Below are 19,050 nucleotides of genomic sequence, written 5' to 3'. Positions count from 1 at the left end.
TAGAATTTCACAATATCTAGTTTCACATGATGCGTTAGAAAAAAATCAGGCTAATATGCTGATTTGCTGCTCAAGAAACAATTATTATTATTGTGAAAAACAGTTGTGCTGCTAAATATTTTTGTGGCAAACTGTGATACATTTTTAAAAAGACTCCTTGATGTATAGTTCAGAAGAACAGCATTTATTTGAAAACAATATATATATATATTGTAACATAAATGTCTTAACTGTCCATTTTGACCAATTAATGTATCTTTGGTGAATAAAAGTATTAATTTAAATAATTTAACTAAGACATAAAATCTCACTAAATGTTTTAGTTTGACAACTCTTGGTTTCAAAGAGCTCTGTCAAGATGACTTTTTCAAGAGAAAGTGATGAACTTGGTTTGCTTAGGAAGTCCTTGGGATTTAGCCAATGAGTTAAGATAAAATTTCATATAAATATAACAACATAACATGCCATGTTATGCACTAATTTCACAAGTCTTATTCCTCAAAGTGCATATGTGACATTGTGATAATAACCCTAAGGCCAGAAACATGCTCTCACAAGTACGCAAACAATGCTTGGCCATCACATGCCAATTGCAGAGTTATCTTTACTGTACATCTGTTAATTAATTTTAATTGGCATTATACATGTTCATGATCAAACTTGCTTAGCAAGATTCTCTTTAAACGGTTGCTTCATCATAACAGTAGTAAGATCTAAAAGAGAAAACTGACTGCAGACACAGACAATACCTTTTATAGCACCCCTAGTGGTAAGACTGAGAATGCAATATGCACTTGTGCTGCATATGACAGTGTACAACAATAAATTAACTCCAACTTGCTAGTTGGAAGCATGTGTGTTTAAGTACTTAGAGTATGTTTCAGACCTAAGAAACAGTAGAAATTGAAAACAGGTACAGGAAAGAGATCATAACAAGACACAAACAATGAGAGGAAGGGAGAAAGATCTCACCCCTAAAATTTATTTAACTCTATTTACAGGTTTGCAGAAATATCAATCCGAGTAGAGATATTGGTCGTCTACAAAAAAGACTGCTACAGAAAACTGAAAATTATTTCAGTGTCAGAAGGAATTGAATGGAGAACAATTCAACAATGTTGGCAACTCAACATAGCAATAAACCACACAGCTGTAACAGAAACTATGTACACATTTAGTATTTTATCATTCAAGAAGATATACTGATGTTTCGTAAGGGATAAATTAATCCTTTCTTAGGATTATATTACACAATTACATATGTAACATATGATACCGTAGCTTTAAAAACATGGAAGTGATGTCATGGTGATAAACAGGAAGTGATCTGCGTAGCTACACATTGTTGAATTGCATTTTCATAAGAATACAATGGGAAAATAATAATAAAAAAAGCTCTGAGGTCTCAATTTAAGATTGAAATATAAAAATGTGAGGTCATGAGGAGTTACTGAAGACTCTGTCAATATTTAGGTTTCATGGAAGGCACGCTACTGGTAACCACTGGTACTGGTAACTACTGGTAAGGCGAGGCCTCTGTCGTACTAAAACGGATTGTGCTTATTTATGTTTTAATCCATTTGTGTATTCACATCATTTAAACAATATTTTTGAACAGACAAATATATTCATGCATAAACGAGGGTGCTTGTCACCTCAAACACTCCACGTCTGCAATGTAGTTTTTATTTAGTGTCAAAGAATTATCACATGTTTAGTTCAGTCAGTTGCAGCTCCTGTTAAGGCCATCATGTGATCAGCCAGAGGGCAGAGATATGCAGAAGACGAGCAAGATCACTTCAGTTCACTACTGATCTCAAATCAGTCCGACTGGCTACAATAACTCAATTGTTTCTCTCAGTGGAAAAAAAAAGCTGTGAAGGTTAATGATTGTCAAGATTGTGTGTGGCTAGTCATTTTAAAATACTTTCAGGGGAACTGTCAAATGCATTGTAGGTAAAAGTCTCTTTTTCGATTCTTCATTAAAGTGCTTAAAGGGTGTCAAATGTACATGGGAAGGAGGTGGTTTTGCCAAGGTTTGGCACAGGGCTTACGATGAGGAACACAGCAAATCCACAGCACTCAGAAATCACACACATCTTCAGGAGGAACCAGAGAGAGGTGAGGATAACACATGCGAGATTAGTTTGTTCACACAGGAGAGGTACCTGATCGAGCCCAGCTGTCCTGGTAAGTGTCCTCCCTCAGGAGTTTTGGTCGGTCTGGGGAGGGAGGGAGAGGCATGGGGGACTGGTGAAGGAGAGAGCTGTTAGGGCTTGTGATGTCGCCTTCAGCGACATATGTCAGGTCCGTGCCGCTCTCCTCTTCCTCCAGTGCCTGCACCCCTCCGTCGCTCCTCCAGTCTGTGATCCCGGACGAGCCCCCTTTTTGCGAGTGTGGGATTGGGGATAGTGAGGAACTAAACGGCGGTGGATTTCGGCCTGCTGCGTTTCTGAAAGCACTATTGGGAGGCATCAGGGCACGTCTAGGCGCTGTGCCTTCCACCGCTGAATCTAAGCTCTGCGATTGGTGGCTGGCACTGAGTGCGGAGCCGTTCTCCTTGGATCGGGGCCGGTTCTTGTGGGAGACAGGGGTGGAGCTGAGGTTGTTGCTGTCTGCTTCCGTGTCGAGGCGCAGGAGGAACCAGAGAGAGGTGAGGATAACACATGCGAGATTAGTTTGTTCACACAGGAGAGGTACCTGATCGAGCCCAGCTGTCCTGGTAAGTGTCCTCCCTCAGGAGTTTTGGTCGGTCTGGGGAGGGAGGGAGAGGCATGGGGGACTGGTGAAGGAGAGAGCTGTTAGGGCTTGTGATGTCGCCTTCAGCGACATATGTCAGGTCCGTGCCGCTCTCCTCTTCCTCCAGTGCCTGCACCCCTCCGTCGCTCCTCCAGTCTGTGATCCCGGACGAGCCCCCTTTTTGCGAGTGTGGGATTGGGGATAGTGAGGAACTAAACGGTGGTGGATTTCGGCCTGCTGCGTTTCTGAGAGCACTATTGGGAGGCATCAGGGCACGTCTAGGCGCTGTGCCTTCCACCGCTGAATCTAAGCTCTGCGATTGGTGGCTGGCACTGAGCGTGGAGCCGTTCTCCTTGGATCGGGGCCGGGTCTTGTGGGAGACAGGAGTGGAGCTGAGGTTGTTGCCGTCTGCTTCCGTGTCGAGGCGCAGAAAGTCAGGAAGGACGAGGTCGGATTTGTTCAGCAAACCCCGCTGGTCGTCAGCTCTGTTGCTCTGTGCTTTGGATATGAGCTCGAAGAATTCTGGTCGAACAACAAACAATTTTAAACCATTTTTATTTGTTGGAATGTAAAAAGCACATTTGACATGTTAGATAGAAAACATTCTCGCAAGACACCAGCAACAGAATAACTGCGGCTGCCGGTTCAAAGTATGCTTGTGTTAGCATTAGCTACGTCAGCCAGTGTTGCTACAGAGACTGTTAGCATAAGATATAGCCAAGAACAACTAGCGCTTAACTAGGAGAGAGAAAGAAAGAGAGATTATTCAAGAAAGTGAAAGGGGAATTGTTTTTTTTTTTACCTTCAGCTTCATCTATATTAAGTTTTTTCTGTTTGCGCTTTTCCACCTGGGCCCTGGTTTTCACAGCCGAAGGCTTTCCTGACGCTTTGTCCTCCCCCTGGGTAGCGACAATGAGAATGGGGCACATTAAGGGTGCATGGATGAGAAGCGTCTCTTCTACAAGGCTTTCTCTGGGGCGCAGGGCTAAAACTACAGGGGCCTCATGGGGCACTGGGTGAGCCTCTAGTCACTATCACTAAAACTAGTGTACATACTCATTCTACTCGTGCAGTCAATCTCCACTTAGCACAGCATGTCACTGCAGAAAAACCACCACAAGCACAGCATGCCACCACAACACCTAACATCAATGAACATCCACGCTCTACTTTCTTGTTTTTCCACCATTTCTCTCAACATATCACACAACTATCAGTAACTATTAAGACAAGAGAATCTGTACAAGGGATGAACCCTTGAACCCAAGGAACTCTTGGCGGACAGAGTCTGCTATCCCCTCACAACGTTGTGGTGTGTTGAAGGAAAGGAAGTGGTAAAGTGTTGGGGTTGCTGTGATCCAAGAAGGAGGGTTAGATCATCCACAGGCCCAGAAACGCACAGATACACAGCCTTCAGACCGGAGAAAAGAACAGGGGAGCCAGCCATGCACACACTCCCCACACACAGGCCAAAAAACACAAAGAAAGAAAGAGAGAGAAGGAGATGAAAATGTACGATCTTTGAGATCGAGGTCTTACTGTGGCAGACTGGCTTCGCGTAGACAGAGGTGGACCGTGACTTTTAGATGAGGCCAGCTTTTGTTTGTCTGTTTAGAGAGGGAGAGAGTTAACTCATTCGGTCCAAGTTTAAGAGCGAGTAACTATGTAAAAGACAAGGCATTCATAACCCATTTTACTTTCAGAATACAAAGTGTACTTTGATGTGTAAACTAACATACTAAAGCATATGAACTTCATTTTAATTTTTTACTATAGTGTGTGATTCGATATTACATTTAAAATCAATATATTTTAAATGTACGCAATTGCACCTTCATCATTACAAATGTGTAATTACATATATACAAATACAAGATTTAAGTATTAATGTATGTTTTAGTTTACCATAAATGCTTGTCAGTATATTCAGCATTTTAACCATATTTAAAAAATAATAGAAGCAATTCTACAATTTATAATAAATTTAAACTATAATCCATTTTAATATAATTGCAGTTAACATGCATTTAAGTGCCGAAAACACTGCTCTTGGCCTTTATGCTATTGTTTCACAGTGGGTGAAATCAAAGAATCAGATTGGATGATGTGAATGATGTCTGTCCTATATGTGTGTGTGTGTATCTTGCCTTTTCCTGGAACGTGGTCTCCTACTTCCAGAACCACCCGTAGTCCATCTAGATTAGATATAGGAAGCCCAAGATCCAGCGGCTCTTTCTCTCCACTCTACCCACACAAAAACATCATATCTAATTAATAACCATTTCATAAAATCACAAAATGCATATATTTTATGGTACATATTCCTCCATCTCTATAGAGCAATGTGCAACAAAATCAAACCAGCTAAACAGGCAAGATGATGGAAAAATACTTTATGTGAAACCTGATAACCCAACATGGTTCATAACCCACAAAGACATCGTCATCACGTTTTTAGTGAGAATTCTTAAATACAACAATGTGCATAAAACATTTTCTAAGATACATGTCAATGAACTAGATACATCCAAGATACTACATCATCCGTACGCAAACCCTCTTTCTCTCTTTTTTTTTTAAATAAGCATGTTTGACTCACTATCCTGGCCACCAGGTCTCCTAAGTTCAGGCCATATTTGGCCACCACTGGCCTCAGCACTTCTGTAACTGGCTTAGTGGGTTTTGCTTTAAGCCCAACAGAACGGTTTATGGGCACCAGATCCAGTCTATGAGGGAGAGATAAAGAAAGAGAGAGAAGTTAAGGAAAATAAACTTTACAAAATTGAATCCTGATAACTGTTTGATAATGAATGACTTCAGTTAGGTTTAAAAAGTATAAAACTGACCAAAATGATAGATGAATGTATGGATAGACTGAGATAAAAACAGATAAACAGGTGTGTACCGGAATAGCGTACGTTTCTCCAGCCGAAGATCTCTGGAGCACAGTGTCATGCAGTCCTGGTCCAACACTAAAGGCTTTACACAAGGACAGTACATGCTATTATAGTCCATTACAGCACTACCGTATCAAATGATGCAGATGCGCACACATGTGCACACACACACACACACACACATAAATGCAGCACTCACCACAAACACACACATACTGAAACCACTTTGTAACCTTTCAAGGTGGACAAGACAAAATTAAAAGCAAAAGTGAAGGTACCTTTATTGCTGGTTATTATTATAGTATACAGTATCTGAACTGCACTATGAGGCATGTTACCTTTTCTCCTCCTACTAGGAACAAATCCACAGCAGCCAAATTAATGCCGAGCTTCTCACACAAGCCTAAGAGCAGCTCTCTGATGGAGACACCAGGCCTGATGGGTACTGAACAGCATGAGCCATCTGGAAGGTTAATGTTACAGTGACGCACAGCACGCTCAGACAATGCCATGGAGTTCCGCGATGTCTCACCCTGTTGGACAGAGGATTATAAAAGAATGAACAATGCAAATAAATTAAATAACCACAAAAAATATAATATAATTGAGTTATATTAAATTGGAGATACATTTCTTAGATAAAAAAAAATAAAATAATAATAACTACATCACATAACATCATGTAACACTTTAGTTTAGGGACCAATTCTCACTATTAAGTAGTTACTTATTAGCATGCCTATTATTAACATATTGGCTGTTTATTAGTACTTATAAAGCACATATTCTGCATGACCATATTCTACATTCCTAATCCTACCCAATATCTAAACTTAAAAACTACCTTACTAACTATTAATAAGCAGCAAATTAGGAGTTTATTGAGGCAAAAGTCGTAGTTAATGGTTTGTTAATAGCAAGAATTGGACCTTAAAATAAAGTGTGACCAATACGATATACAGTATTGGTATGACAAAATCCTAATAATCCTAGACAGATCAACATCAGCTTGAGTCAGATGGTCTTGACCCACCTCGTTTTTTCCAGAACCAGAGGTGGCAAGTTCCAAACTCGCACCAGACGACAAAGAGCCCTGCGATTCTCTCCGTCCGTTACTACCTGTAAAGCCTGTGATGAAAGACAAACACCATTTGTAACTGAAAAATTGGAAAATGCAGGGAATCTGGAGAAACTGGAGGAAATATTTAAGGAGATGAGAAGCACAGAAACAAAAATGCAGACATGAAAAGTATGAAAAGAGTTCATGAGCATCGTAAGTGCACAATCAATGTAAAAAAAAAATAAAAAAAATGTCAGTATCAGTACAGATTCAGTACTGATGTTCCTCACTCACTGTAGTCTCCAAGTTCCTTCTTCTTTGATCCTTTTCCAAAACTTCTATTTCTGGACCAGGAGAAGAAAATGCTTTTCTTTTTATCGCCATGTTCATCTCTGCTGTCTTCATTCAGTGACCTTCCTGATTTACTCTTCTTGTCATCCTGGACCTTCAAAAAAATGTTCAATTATTTTCCATACTCAAAAACAAAGGCATTACACAAAGATCCAAGGCAGAGACAATAATAAACTCTCTCTAGTGGAGCCATTGATATGCAGAGTAAAAATGAGATACATAGCTGGTCAGGAATTTACTGCGTTTAATTAGATCTGACTGGAAGGCATGGTGGGATGTTAACTGAGATGACTGTCTTTCTTCTTTGAAAGCTTGTGTGATAACTATGCTAACAATTGACTATGTAAACAAGAATAGAATGCTGACAATAGCTCAACCTCACACCTCAAAAGCAACAAGATATTCACATTTAAATACTTTTAAGTGTGAAACTATTCCCAGGTCCCAAATACCTTTAAAGGACAGTAAAAGTGAGACATTTTAGCCAAATGATTTGAAATCTTTGGTACAACTTCCAAATAAATTTAATAAATACCATCTACAAACATTATTACATTCTGCAATGCAGAACAGGTCATCAATTCATAAATGTTCATACATAATCACAAATGAATGTACATAAAGTACTGAAGGTGTTAGTAAACCTTCCACTGAGAGATAATTGGGGATATCGTCCTTTGAAGTGCTTCACAGATTATTTGATTTTGTGATTACGTTTCACAAAAGGAAGTCAATGTGTCAACTGCAAATAGACCATCATTTTTCTAATGAAGGGCGTAGGACATCAAGTAAACACAATTGTGTGTGTTACCTTTTTAGGTGTAGAGAGGTTGGAGCGGTCAGAGCTTGTGCTATGTTTGGACGTGGGGCTACTGGGGACCTGGTAGGGGTCTGGAAGAGGACGTCCCTCCACCTCTGAAAGCATACATTCTTGATACAGGTAGGACTTTAGGAAGCGTGTGTAACTGTCAAACTTCATCAGGTTAAAGATCTATTGAGGGAATAAAGAAGAGTGGCACTGTTAAACCAGCTGCTTACAAGACTGGCATAAATCTTGATACGGTTCCAGCGTAGCCGTATCTTTTATGTTTGTCAACTAGCATAGCTTTTTTAGTCTTGCTGGTAAAGCAGCTTAAGCAAAACCGCTGGGGGCACCAGCATTTCACGCTGGGACCGGCATCCTTAACAAAAACATATGCTGATGACCACCAATGTGGGTCTTATAAGCTGGAATAACATGCACATCCGTTCAAGTTGAAAGGAGGTCAGTCTTTTTTTTTGAAAGAAGCAAATACTTTTATTCAGGAAGTGTGTATTAAATAATCTACAGTGACAGCAAAAACCTCTAAGCGTCGTTTGAAATTTTTTTCTAAAATGAGCATTTTTATCAGGCTCATATGTGTAGGTTCAGTAATTTCCCTTTAATGGCAATGAATTCTTTTGACTTAGAGAAAAAAACGTTTAAAAAAAAGTTTTGTTTTCAACATTAATAATAATAATAATAAATGTCACTTAAGCACTGAATCAGCAATTTTAGAATGATTTCTGAAGGATCATGTGACTGGAGTAATGACTACTGAAAACTTTGCATTCAAAGGAAAAAAATACATTTTACAATGTATTAAAATGGAAAACAGTAATAATATTTCACAATATTACTGATTCTATTGTATTATTGATCAAATAAATGCAGCCTAGTTCATCATAAGAGACTTCAAAAACATCTTTCTGAACAAAATGTAAACTGTAATCTGCACCGTTTTAATGGCACCAGATTCAGTTTTTAAATGACAGATATCCAGAAAAATGGGGTTAGGGAAAAAAAGGACAGATTTGCATTACATCACTGAACAGCTACAGTATCTGGCATTGTAAAATGTGGCCAACATAATGTTTCTGTGAGTTTGTGATTTACAGAGACCCTGGATAAGGAGGTGACAGCCAGACAGGAGCCTCTAAATGCGGCAACGTGATTCTCCGCCTTAAAAGACACATTATAAGAGCACATTCTCTGCTGCTACATGCACAAAGGTTGCCCGCAGGTTTCCTCACGGTTATCATGGGGTTGGAGTCTACAGGACGCTACATTCATGATCTTATGACCTCACAGAGCTGAATTCAAAATACTTTATTATTTCACGCCTTGCCTACAGCCCTCAAAGACGGTGCTGTGATGGTGAAGCCTTACAGACATGCAGTGAAGGGTACACAGTCATTTTAAAAACAGCAATTGCCTTTTGGGATCAGCTTTTTTTTATATTGTATGTTGTCATTAAAAAAATACAATAACTGAAACTATTTGATTATTTTATATGAATTGTTCTAGGAAAGTAGAACCACATAAAAAGACATGTTAAGGCATGTAAAGAGACTTTCCAACATTTCAAAATCTCTAGGATGGGCTTGACACCGACGCAGCCTGAGGTGCATTTGGACATTTTTAGGCTCTGTTAATTCTGTGCTAAAGCTTTGTTATTCAGAAATACAGTGCTGTAGCCCCACTTCCTGTCTTACCTGTAGCTGTTGCTCTTTAAACATGTCTGGCCTTGGAGCGTTGAGGATGTCGTCAGCCAGCTGAGCCTGACTATCAATGTTGACGGGTGTAGTGGCCTTACTCGACAGGAAGCTGTTGTAGATCTCTCTGGCCCTCTGGGACAGCTGGGGGCCAAAAGTTATGATAAGGTCACAATCAAACAGCAAATGAAATACATTGTTTATTCCAACCTGTCCACGCAAAGGGTGTATTTACTACACTAAATGGAGTGCAATGGACAAAAAAAAAGATCTAATAAACAGCCTCCAAAAATTCACGGCATATGTTTTGTGATCAAGTGCCCAAATAAAATAAAAAAATTAATTAAACTTTAACAATTCCACTGGTAAAAATGTGGACTTTATACCTGTTTCTTGTCTGTTTCAGGAACATGACTGAAATATTCACATGCTTGCCAAAATAAAATATTCTCCTCACTGAACTCCTTCTTCAGAAACTCCTGCAGGATGAAGAGAAAAAGAGATCAATTAAACATTATTGATTATTCTGCAAAACATACACACAAAAAAAGTCCTTACACACGTGTTGTTTTTCACCTTTCAAGTAGAAAACTACACTACTCACTCACTGGCTGAACTAAATTCTCTAGGCATTCTTTGCTTTACAGATAGCAAAATCCTTTCCAAACACTTCCTGGTGGTTTTGTTTGAGACCTTGAATTCATTGAGTTCCTCATGCAACCTCGCTGAGAAAGCCTTTAAAACTTATGCAAGTTCTAATAAGAAAGTATCTGAGTTCTTCACATTTTCAATTAAAATGCATAAAGCTTGACTTGTACTCTCAGCAAATATCGATCAAGGATTCTGTAACAGTGCTTGGACCGATCCAACGTACCGAGAAATATCGGACACCGATGGGATCCTGTAGCAGCCGCTCGAAGCAGACGGCCCATGATGCAACGCGCCGTTCAGTGTGGCGTCTATGGCATTGCACACTAGGGAGGCTAGCATTGCTGTTCAGACTGTTATCACTGCCGCAGTCTTTCAGGTCCACACTGTTCAGCTCTAAACACACACAATGAGATAACACGGTTACTATTATTCACACCAAACAGACTGTCACAATTATTTTTGTTAAAGTAGACATTTATAGTGACATGAAGCTTTATATTTATTCCATTTCTCAAGTTGCATATGACAAACTTACACAATAATCCCCCCAAAACCTCAACTCTTTCAAATCACGAAATTCCCAGCGGGACCTAAAATTATGTAATCCTGATGCCTGAATAAGGAGGGTGTTCTAAATTAAAACCATACTCTTAAATTAGACCGGCATTTGAAAATGAACAACAAAACTTTAGAGCTCGAGCGACAGAAGATACTCAAATTCATTGACAAATTCAAGATGTTTGACTACTTATCAAAATGCCTTCATCCATCCTTAACCTGATTTCTTAAACTATCTGATACTTCTTTTGCTGCTGCGGCTGTCAGATGCTCTCTGTTTAGTTTCTGGGTGATTCTGATTGGTTAGTGAGTTCTTGTAATCAAATACTATCGATTAAAGTTACAAAGCAAATTCTTCTTTAAAGGCACAGTTCACCCAAAAATAAAAATAGTCATTATTTACTCGGCCCACATGTTGTTCCAAATTCACATGCTGTTATTTTATCTGTGTTCATAAACTGTTCATAGTAAACATAATCTGCCAAGCTGCATAAAGGACGAAAAAGTAAATAAAACAGGTTCATATGACTATATTCCATGTTACAAGGCAAAAGCAACATAACAACATTTACTTATGTTCTGTGTGTGTGTGTGTTCCTTAAAGAAATTCTCAAAACCCTGAAAGGCTATGCAAGACATAAACAGTTTTAGCATAGCTGAATATAAAACGTACACTGAAAAGAAGCACTCAGAAAGCACCTCTGAAAGAAGCTCAGCAGACTGTGGGTCACTATCAGCACAAGCTCTTACCTGGGTAAAGCTGGTACGAGCCTGTGTGATGCCACTTCACCAGGTATTTCATGCCAATGGGACGCCAGGCTTTGACATCCATCACCCCACATTACAAACACACGCTGCCACGGAGCAGAGGGTGAACAGCCATCAAACTGTCCATACAGCTAACGTACATGCTGGCCGCATTAATCATAAGCAACTAGAAACTAACTAAACAACACAGAGACAGCGATGAGACTACATGCATGCCATGCATAGAGGTAAACAGATAGAGTGGCCTGTGCACAAAGCTTTGAACGGGTAGATGATAAATTATTGAAAGTAGAGAGGGGAGGGAAACTTAGACGGTAGAGGTAACAAGAACCTGCAATATTAATGCTGGACCAGCACCCAGGAGCACCATAACCCAAGACAAACTGCACACACAAAACAGATGGGATGATTTCATTTTGACTGTGTTGCATAAAATGCACACTGGTCCTGTTGTAATAGGGGCAATATGACCAAATAGAGTATCCATGATGAAAATGCATGCATCCTAATCATTTTATATATATATAAAAAAATATATAATTTCCTGTTTCATGATTTTTTTTTCGCATGATCGTTGGCCAGCCCATATGATTTTGATTAAACAGACATTTTTTTCCAAATATTAATGTATGCAGTAATGCAGTTTTTTCTCTAATATTAAGATTACTTTATATTTGCTTAATATTTACTTAATATTTGCCATAACTACGGTTTTCTTTTTAAGAATTTCATATTTAATTCCTTTTGATATCAACCACCCTGACATTTTTGACTTAATGCTCCCCAAAAAATATTTAAATGAATTTCAATTCAGTTCATCAACAAGTTCATCATAGAGGAGGTGCATTAAAGTCATTGTATTTAAGATTTTCATTTTGAATAAATCAACAGCTCCGGGCAGAAAAAATAAGCATTATGTCACTGATTCCTAGATGCAGACCTCCTGTAAATTCTTAGTTGTTTTAACATAATTCTTAATTGTAAAGTCTTACAGAAGGAGAGGTCCAGACTGTAAAACTCACACTGAGACGTCTACAAGAACACAGCTCAAGTCTAAAGCCAGCAGAATATTGAAGAAAATGAAAGGATGCTGAGATTTGCACTTTGATCTATTACTGACGTTACAAGTGGTCCTTAACTCGCTCTCTCTGCTTTCACAGGCAGATTTACAACATCCTGCCATGCCGTTAATTGATCCTGGAACAGTTTCTAGGGAGATAAAACTGGCCCCGGTATCTGAACACTGATCCAGCCGGGCAAAACTCAATTCAGATCCTCTCATGGTCGTTGTGTTTGAAGGGCAACTTGATGAGGCCACAAACTATTCTGTGCCCATTCGCAAACACACACATTAAAAACAATACTACAGGATCGTAAAAGAAACAGTCCGCTGAAGTAAGTTGGAAACACTTTGTCCACCTTAAACATCCTACTAACAACAAGCATCTACATGTCAAATACCAGTCATTAAAGTATTAGTGGAAGTATCTGCGTAAACTTAATTTTGAAGACATTTTACTGACTATAACTGTGCAAATACGTCAAATGATTCTACAAACACTAACCATAACTAGTCTACTAATACTCTAATGAGAGTTAGTTGACATGTAGTTGCAGAGTTACTTATAGATAGTAGAATGTCCAAAGTGGACTATCGAAATAAAGTGTAAGCGTAAGTTCCTCACAGTTTTGCATGCATACATTTGTCCCTCCGTGCCTTTTGTTATGCATAAGGCTGAAAGATCTATGGCTCTGACTGGCAACGTTAAGCAAACATTCACAGAAACCCTGGCACATTCACACATGCTAATTGAGGCATTGAGGGGAGAGAGGGGAGGTAGTTAGGGCTTGTCCACTCCTAGTGCAGTTGGACTTGAAATACAGAGATTTAGGCCAAAACAGTAACTCACTCTGGCCTGATGAATCAGAAAACATATTACTTTCTGTACAATCACTGTTGCTGTTCCTCGTGAATAGTTTTGTATAAAAAGAGGAAGTTAGGCTGAATGTTTAAAGAGGCACGTAATGAAACACCAGAATTTTTTTTTTGTCACATCATAACGTTATGCAAGAGTAAATTTGTGATTTCAGAGGAAAACTGATCACAAATAATGTTGCAACTGACCTAATAAAGAACCCAATTACATAGTTTACTCCAACAAAATGAGCCGGAGACTTTAAAATGCCAAAAACCGCTGTGTAAGAGCTGGATTTGGGGGGATGGATGGCAGAGGGAACAGAAAGCCAATCTTATCAAGAGATCAGGCAAATAAAAGATAGTCAAAATTGTGTTTGCTTTCTCCTTAAATTAGGTAGAGCTCTATCCGTTTCAGATCTACATATATAAACTACATTAACATTGAAAACACAGCATAGAAAACAACACCGAGCCTGATACAAGATATCAGAAATGAGACTGGAGTGAAAATGGAGTAGAATAGGAAAGGAACACAAGAAGGTGAAAGTAATGTATATACAAGGAATGTAGAAGTAATTAGATCCCAAAGACATGGAGTACAATAGAAGTAAAAATAAAGAATGAAGCTGTGATAGAAAAAAACATCTGAGTGGAACAGAAATACGACAAAAAACAAAACAAAAACAGACATTTGAACAAGAGGTTCACATGTGATTTGAGGTTTTAATATCGAAACATTGATTAATTACTCACCACCATCGGAGACAGCCGCAGACTGCAAGAGAACACAGAAAGACATGTGTGAGTGACTCTCTTGACCAACACAATCGCACACTGAAGTCTGCAGCATAGCAGGGTACTCTGGTGGCATGATACACACACCAGCTCTTCCTGTTTTACTGGTACAGTCTTTCACACACACGCCTCCTCACTCACTCACAGATAATGAGATCCATCAGGTACATTCCAGCAATCTTGATATTACTGACCCCGCCCACTGTGACACATTAGTCCCGCCCAGTTTTTGATTTGCCTGAGCATGTCATTCAGTGGTTTAGTAAGAGATTAAGAAAGAGACTGAAACCTTTTTATCCCAAATGACAAATATTGAGTCATAGAAATTGTACAAAATGAAAAAATTTAAATAAAAAAAAAAACAAGATAGTCTTGACTGCATTACATTTTTATTTCAATTTCATCTGTGATTTATTCAGATTGATGACCCATTTATTGCAGGGTCAAATGATGCATGCTACAGTCATAACAGTGGCATTCAGGTGAGTGGATGTGTAAAGTGTTTGTATGGGATGGGTGCCAAATGAGTGATTTCCTTTAAATGTGGGCTCAAAGGTCAGTAAGTGATGAAATTCCCAGGTTGTGAGCTTTCATAACGTAGCTTTTCTACAAATAGCACTTTTACACAGAAAAGACTAATAACAAATACATCTTCTATTTAGTATACACCACCGTCCAAAAGGTTTGGGTCAAGAAATTAATATTTTTATTCAGAAAGTATGCATTATATTTAATCAAAAATGACAGTAAAGACATTTAGGATGTTTCAAAAGATTTATATATTTTTTTTAAAACGAGAGACTCTCTTCAAAAACAACCTCAAACTTTTGTATGCTAGTGTAGGCATATATATATTTAAATAAATTATTTGTTATTAATATCTAAAAAATATATTGTACCCCATGTATTGAACTCTCTTAGAGGGAATCCATTTAAGAATAATAAAAAATTCATTACAATGAATCAGTGAATGTTTTTGCACATTTTCTATGAAAATGGTGAAAGAAAATCTGCAGAATTATGATGAATTGATATGAATAAGGCTAAGAGGACTGTTATCGATAGCTGAAAACATAAAACTGACCATTAATATTCCAAATTTACCATTTATTCAAACAATATTGATTTAAAACACTGGGCCTTAACAAATAAAAACACAATTGGCAGAGAATTCAGAGTGACTATATTAAAATGATCACCTCAAATAAACTGATCTCCAAAGAACATACACATTGTCACACATTGAAAATGGCCTTAGCCTTCTCCGAATGAAATGATCTATTCTTGCAACAAGAATTTTGATTCAATACAGGCCTAGAAATGGTTATTACAAGCAATTAAAAGACAGTGAAAGGGGCGGTCTGATCATTCACAATCCAGAAACAGTCATGGGGAAAAGAATTAAAAAATAACCACATGTCTGGCAGCTGGTACCAGCATGGATAAACAGAAAGACGGATGGAATTTCCATTGAACGGTCTATACAAACAAACATGTTGGAACTACAGCAATTTCTTTCCCAACATGACCTGGTATTTAAGCCCTAACTGACCCTGATGTTATTCAATACTGCATTTGGAAAACTGAAAAAAATTCCAAGAGAATGTGGAGAACTCTGTATAATGATAATTTGGCTTTGACTCTGCCATTGGTCAACATGTTTGAGATGACATCAGCCTATAACTTCATTATATCGGCCCAGTGACACCAGGGACACACGCTACACTGTCCTACATCAACTATATTACCAATCACCAATGACTGTGAGGTGTAAATCATTGACTGCTGAGGCTTGCTGAAGGCTAGATACCTTTACTATATAAACACAATTGTGTTTAAAGTTTGTATAGTTTTACACTATACAGTTTATCACCTAACCTCCTTTTACATTTATGTCAATCCATGATCTATCTCTCACATTAAAGTCCTATATACCTCGTTCAGTTATGTATTTGAATTCATTGTAAAACTAAGAGCCTGTTAATGGTTGAGCTATTTTTAGCATGTTGGCAAGGACTACATGAGCCATTTACATTTGCAGTCAAATTTTTAACACCATTTTAAAAGTAATAAAAGTGAAACCCATTTTTATGCAAATTTGAATAACACAAAGCCACTCACCAAACAGTTCATTTATATGTGGTAATTTTTTTTTCTCCTAATAAAAAAAGTATTATAACTAGGACCAATGGTGGTATTTCTGATTTTGTTATACCTTCCTTTAACTTGAAAATCTGTCAGTGATGTTACTGTCAGTGGCATTTCTGGTTCCCATTGTCTCTAAATAGGAGAAACACCACTGACAAATTTAGTGTGACCTTGAATGAAATGAGAAAGAAGAAGTATAAAGAATAAAGTCAGTTTCACACAAAATTGAAACATTAAATTTTTGAAAAATCTCAGATTAGAAAGCCACAGCAACTATAGAATTAGCAACTTTGGGAAAGAGCTATTCTAACCTGGTAAGACCATGTACTAATTCATTTTCTGGAAACACCATATGAAACCAAAAAGTAGGCTATAAGTCTATCACTAGGAAGACTGTGACTACAGATGGAGTCAGAGTGATGCTGAACGTCCAAGATATTGATCATTCTTCAAAACCCTTCTGAATGAAATGTCTTGAAGTCATTATATGTCTCACAGAGAAAGCAAAGTGCTTAGACATACTCTTCTCTCATCGTCTTGCCCCCTCTAACCCCTTCTGTTCCCCTCCTTCCTCTTCTCATTCCAGTGGGTTCCCTGCATTTTTTGGCAGTGGCGCTGCTTGTAACCACATATTGAAATATAAGTGGCCTTTTCCAAGCCCCCATATTCCAACCTCTCCACCCCTCGCATTCTTGACTCTTTCTACCCCGAATCTCTTTCTGTCTTCTTAATGTAACATAGAAGACTATGGCACACAGAAGCTGCTTTATAGGTAACAGGGTCAACAAGCCCAAAGACACTTAATAAACGTCGCTTATAATAAATGAAGATGGCAACACTTCAAGTGCACACTCTGCGAAGAAGTCTTTTAAACATAAAATATGATGACTTAATGGTGGTTTAGTCTTTAGTCACTGTAATATTACTTTGGTCCAAAATAGCGAATACTTTTCATTGTGGCCCTTGTAAGACTCAAACCTGCAACATTCACCATCCAAAAAGTTTAAACAAAACAAAACACAAGACAAAATAAACTAAAAACCAAACAAATAATAATTTTAAAAAGTCTGACACAAAGAACAGTTTACATAATTGTTATTTCCTTATTCATTTCAAATTCAATATTCAATTCAATTTTCTTATTCAGTCCGTGTCATGTAAATGTCGTAAGGAAAGATGAATGGAAGTCATGGATGCTGGGACTTCAATGATAGGGTGAATTTTCCTTTCATACCGGCTTTAATATTTGCAGGGCTTGAAAATATTCATAAATAATTCATGTTAGGTCACCACTTGATGTCCAATGTCAAATCTGGGTAAAAAAACAAACAAACCACAGTTGAGAACCACTGCACTGAGCTATGCACACCACAGACTAACAGCTCAGCTGAATATAATATATTTAAGAAAAATAAATGTTTTTAGATATGTTATCAAAGCATCAGGAACACGAAAGTTCCGTCACATCTTGCTTTCATCTCAGCATCTCTCCCAGTCTGATGACCCTGGTGTGACTTAATGTGTTTTCCTTCTCTTCCCCTCCGCTGTGCATTCTCTAACAGAGCACAGACTGTGAAGAAATCCATACATACCTCAGGGTTTACATATACTTGCAGCTGGATGGCCTGTGATCTCACATACATACAACCAGATGTGTGGATGTATGAGTTTTGTGCTGTTTGAGGCACATTCCTAATGTTACTGCTGAGCTGCAGCAGAAAACATTATCAAATGAGTTTTGGCTGAACTACTCATTTTAAGACACAGACCACAAGGTGCAGAACTAAATGCATACATACAGAACATCCATTGTTTGTCCAAGAGTGTTTGTTTACACAAGGCTATGGACATCACACACACAACACCTTTGTACTATGTTTGAAAGGGTGAAATATTCAAATGTGCACTAGCTGACACAGGGACGACTTCATGACAGAGTGTGAAAGCACAGCTAGCACACACTCACAAAGCCAAGATGTTTATATACATACAGTGCCTTGTGAAAGTATTTTTTTCACGTTTTGTTATGTTGTTATGTCCAGAGCATTCAGAACCTCAGACTGGGCAGAAGGTTCACCTTCCAACAGGACAATGACCCTAAGCACACAGCAAAAGTGCCTTATAGAAAACTCTATGAATGTCCTTGAGTGGCCCAGCCAGAGCCTTGGCTTGAATGCAATCAAATATTTCTGGAGAAACCTGAAAATGTCTGCCAGCCACCATTCAAGCTGACAGAGCTTGAGAGGTGAAGAGGTGAGGCGAAGAATGGCAGATAATTGTCAAATGCAGATGTGCAAAGCTTATCGCATCATACCCAAAAAGACTTAAGGCTGTAAAGGTGCTTCAATTAAGTACTGAGTTAAGGGTATTGTTACGTCCATAGGGACTAGGGCTTCTGCGATATTGAAGAAAAATGCGATATGCGATAACTCATTAAATAATGCGATATTCGATATGCGATACGATAATGCTTAAAGTGCCACATGCTCAGATGAAACAGTTTTACTCAGCTGTTGCTGAGTCAGTTCTGTGAACTTCTATAACTATCTTGTGTCATATATATATGGTTATTTGTATGTATGTATGTATGTATGTAACCACAACAAATTCCTTGTGCTTGCGCACACTTAAGTGATTAATAAAGCTCATTC

General features: G+C 38.3%; 1 protein-coding gene across 2 annotated transcripts in view; it reads right to left on the bottom strand.

The window, feature by feature from the left end:
* Positions 1 to 947: 947 nt before the first annotated feature.
* Positions 948 to 19,050, bottom strand: part of LOC107749922 (regulator of G-protein signaling 12-like) — a 47,780-nt gene continuing 29,677 nt past the window's right edge. The window contains exons 4-18 of one of the 2 annotated variants that reach the window (XM_016565161.1): positions 14,210 to 14,231; positions 10,436 to 10,605; positions 9,948 to 10,040; positions 9,562 to 9,705; positions 7,859 to 8,038; positions 6,991 to 7,141; positions 6,670 to 6,764; positions 5,975 to 6,169; positions 5,645 to 5,718; positions 5,339 to 5,465; positions 4,887 to 4,983; positions 4,279 to 4,346; positions 3,542 to 3,638; positions 2,645 to 3,261; positions 948 to 2,112 (exon numbers count right to left, since the gene is read on the bottom strand). In XM_016565161.1, the coding sequence (XP_016420647.1) occupies positions 2,684 to 3,261; positions 3,542 to 3,638; positions 4,279 to 4,346; positions 4,887 to 4,983; positions 5,339 to 5,465; positions 5,645 to 5,718; positions 5,975 to 6,169; positions 6,670 to 6,764; positions 6,991 to 7,141; positions 7,859 to 8,038; positions 9,562 to 9,705; positions 9,948 to 10,040; positions 10,436 to 10,605; positions 14,210 to 14,231 (2,091 nt within the window). In that variant the 3' untranslated portion in view covers positions 948 to 2,112; positions 2,645 to 2,683. Of the gene's footprint in view, positions 2,113 to 2,644; positions 3,262 to 3,541; positions 3,639 to 4,278; positions 4,347 to 4,886; positions 4,984 to 5,338; positions 5,466 to 5,644; positions 5,719 to 5,974; positions 6,170 to 6,669; positions 6,765 to 6,990; positions 7,142 to 7,858; positions 8,039 to 9,561; positions 9,706 to 9,947; positions 10,041 to 10,435; positions 10,606 to 14,209; positions 14,232 to 19,050 lie in introns of those variants that run through there. The other variant, XM_016565169.1, reaches the window with a different exon arrangement.

The sequence above is a fragment of the Sinocyclocheilus rhinocerous genome, unplaced genomic scaffold, assembly GCF_001515625.1.
Source record: "Sinocyclocheilus rhinocerous isolate Xijiao unplaced genomic scaffold, SAMN03320098_v1.1 scaffold1483, whole genome shotgun sequence".
Classification (NCBI taxonomy): Eukaryota; Metazoa; Chordata; class Actinopteri; order Cypriniformes; family Cyprinidae; genus Sinocyclocheilus; species Sinocyclocheilus rhinocerous.
Note: the sequence above shows the minus strand (reverse complement) of the source record. Positions and strands in the feature narration are given on the sequence as shown.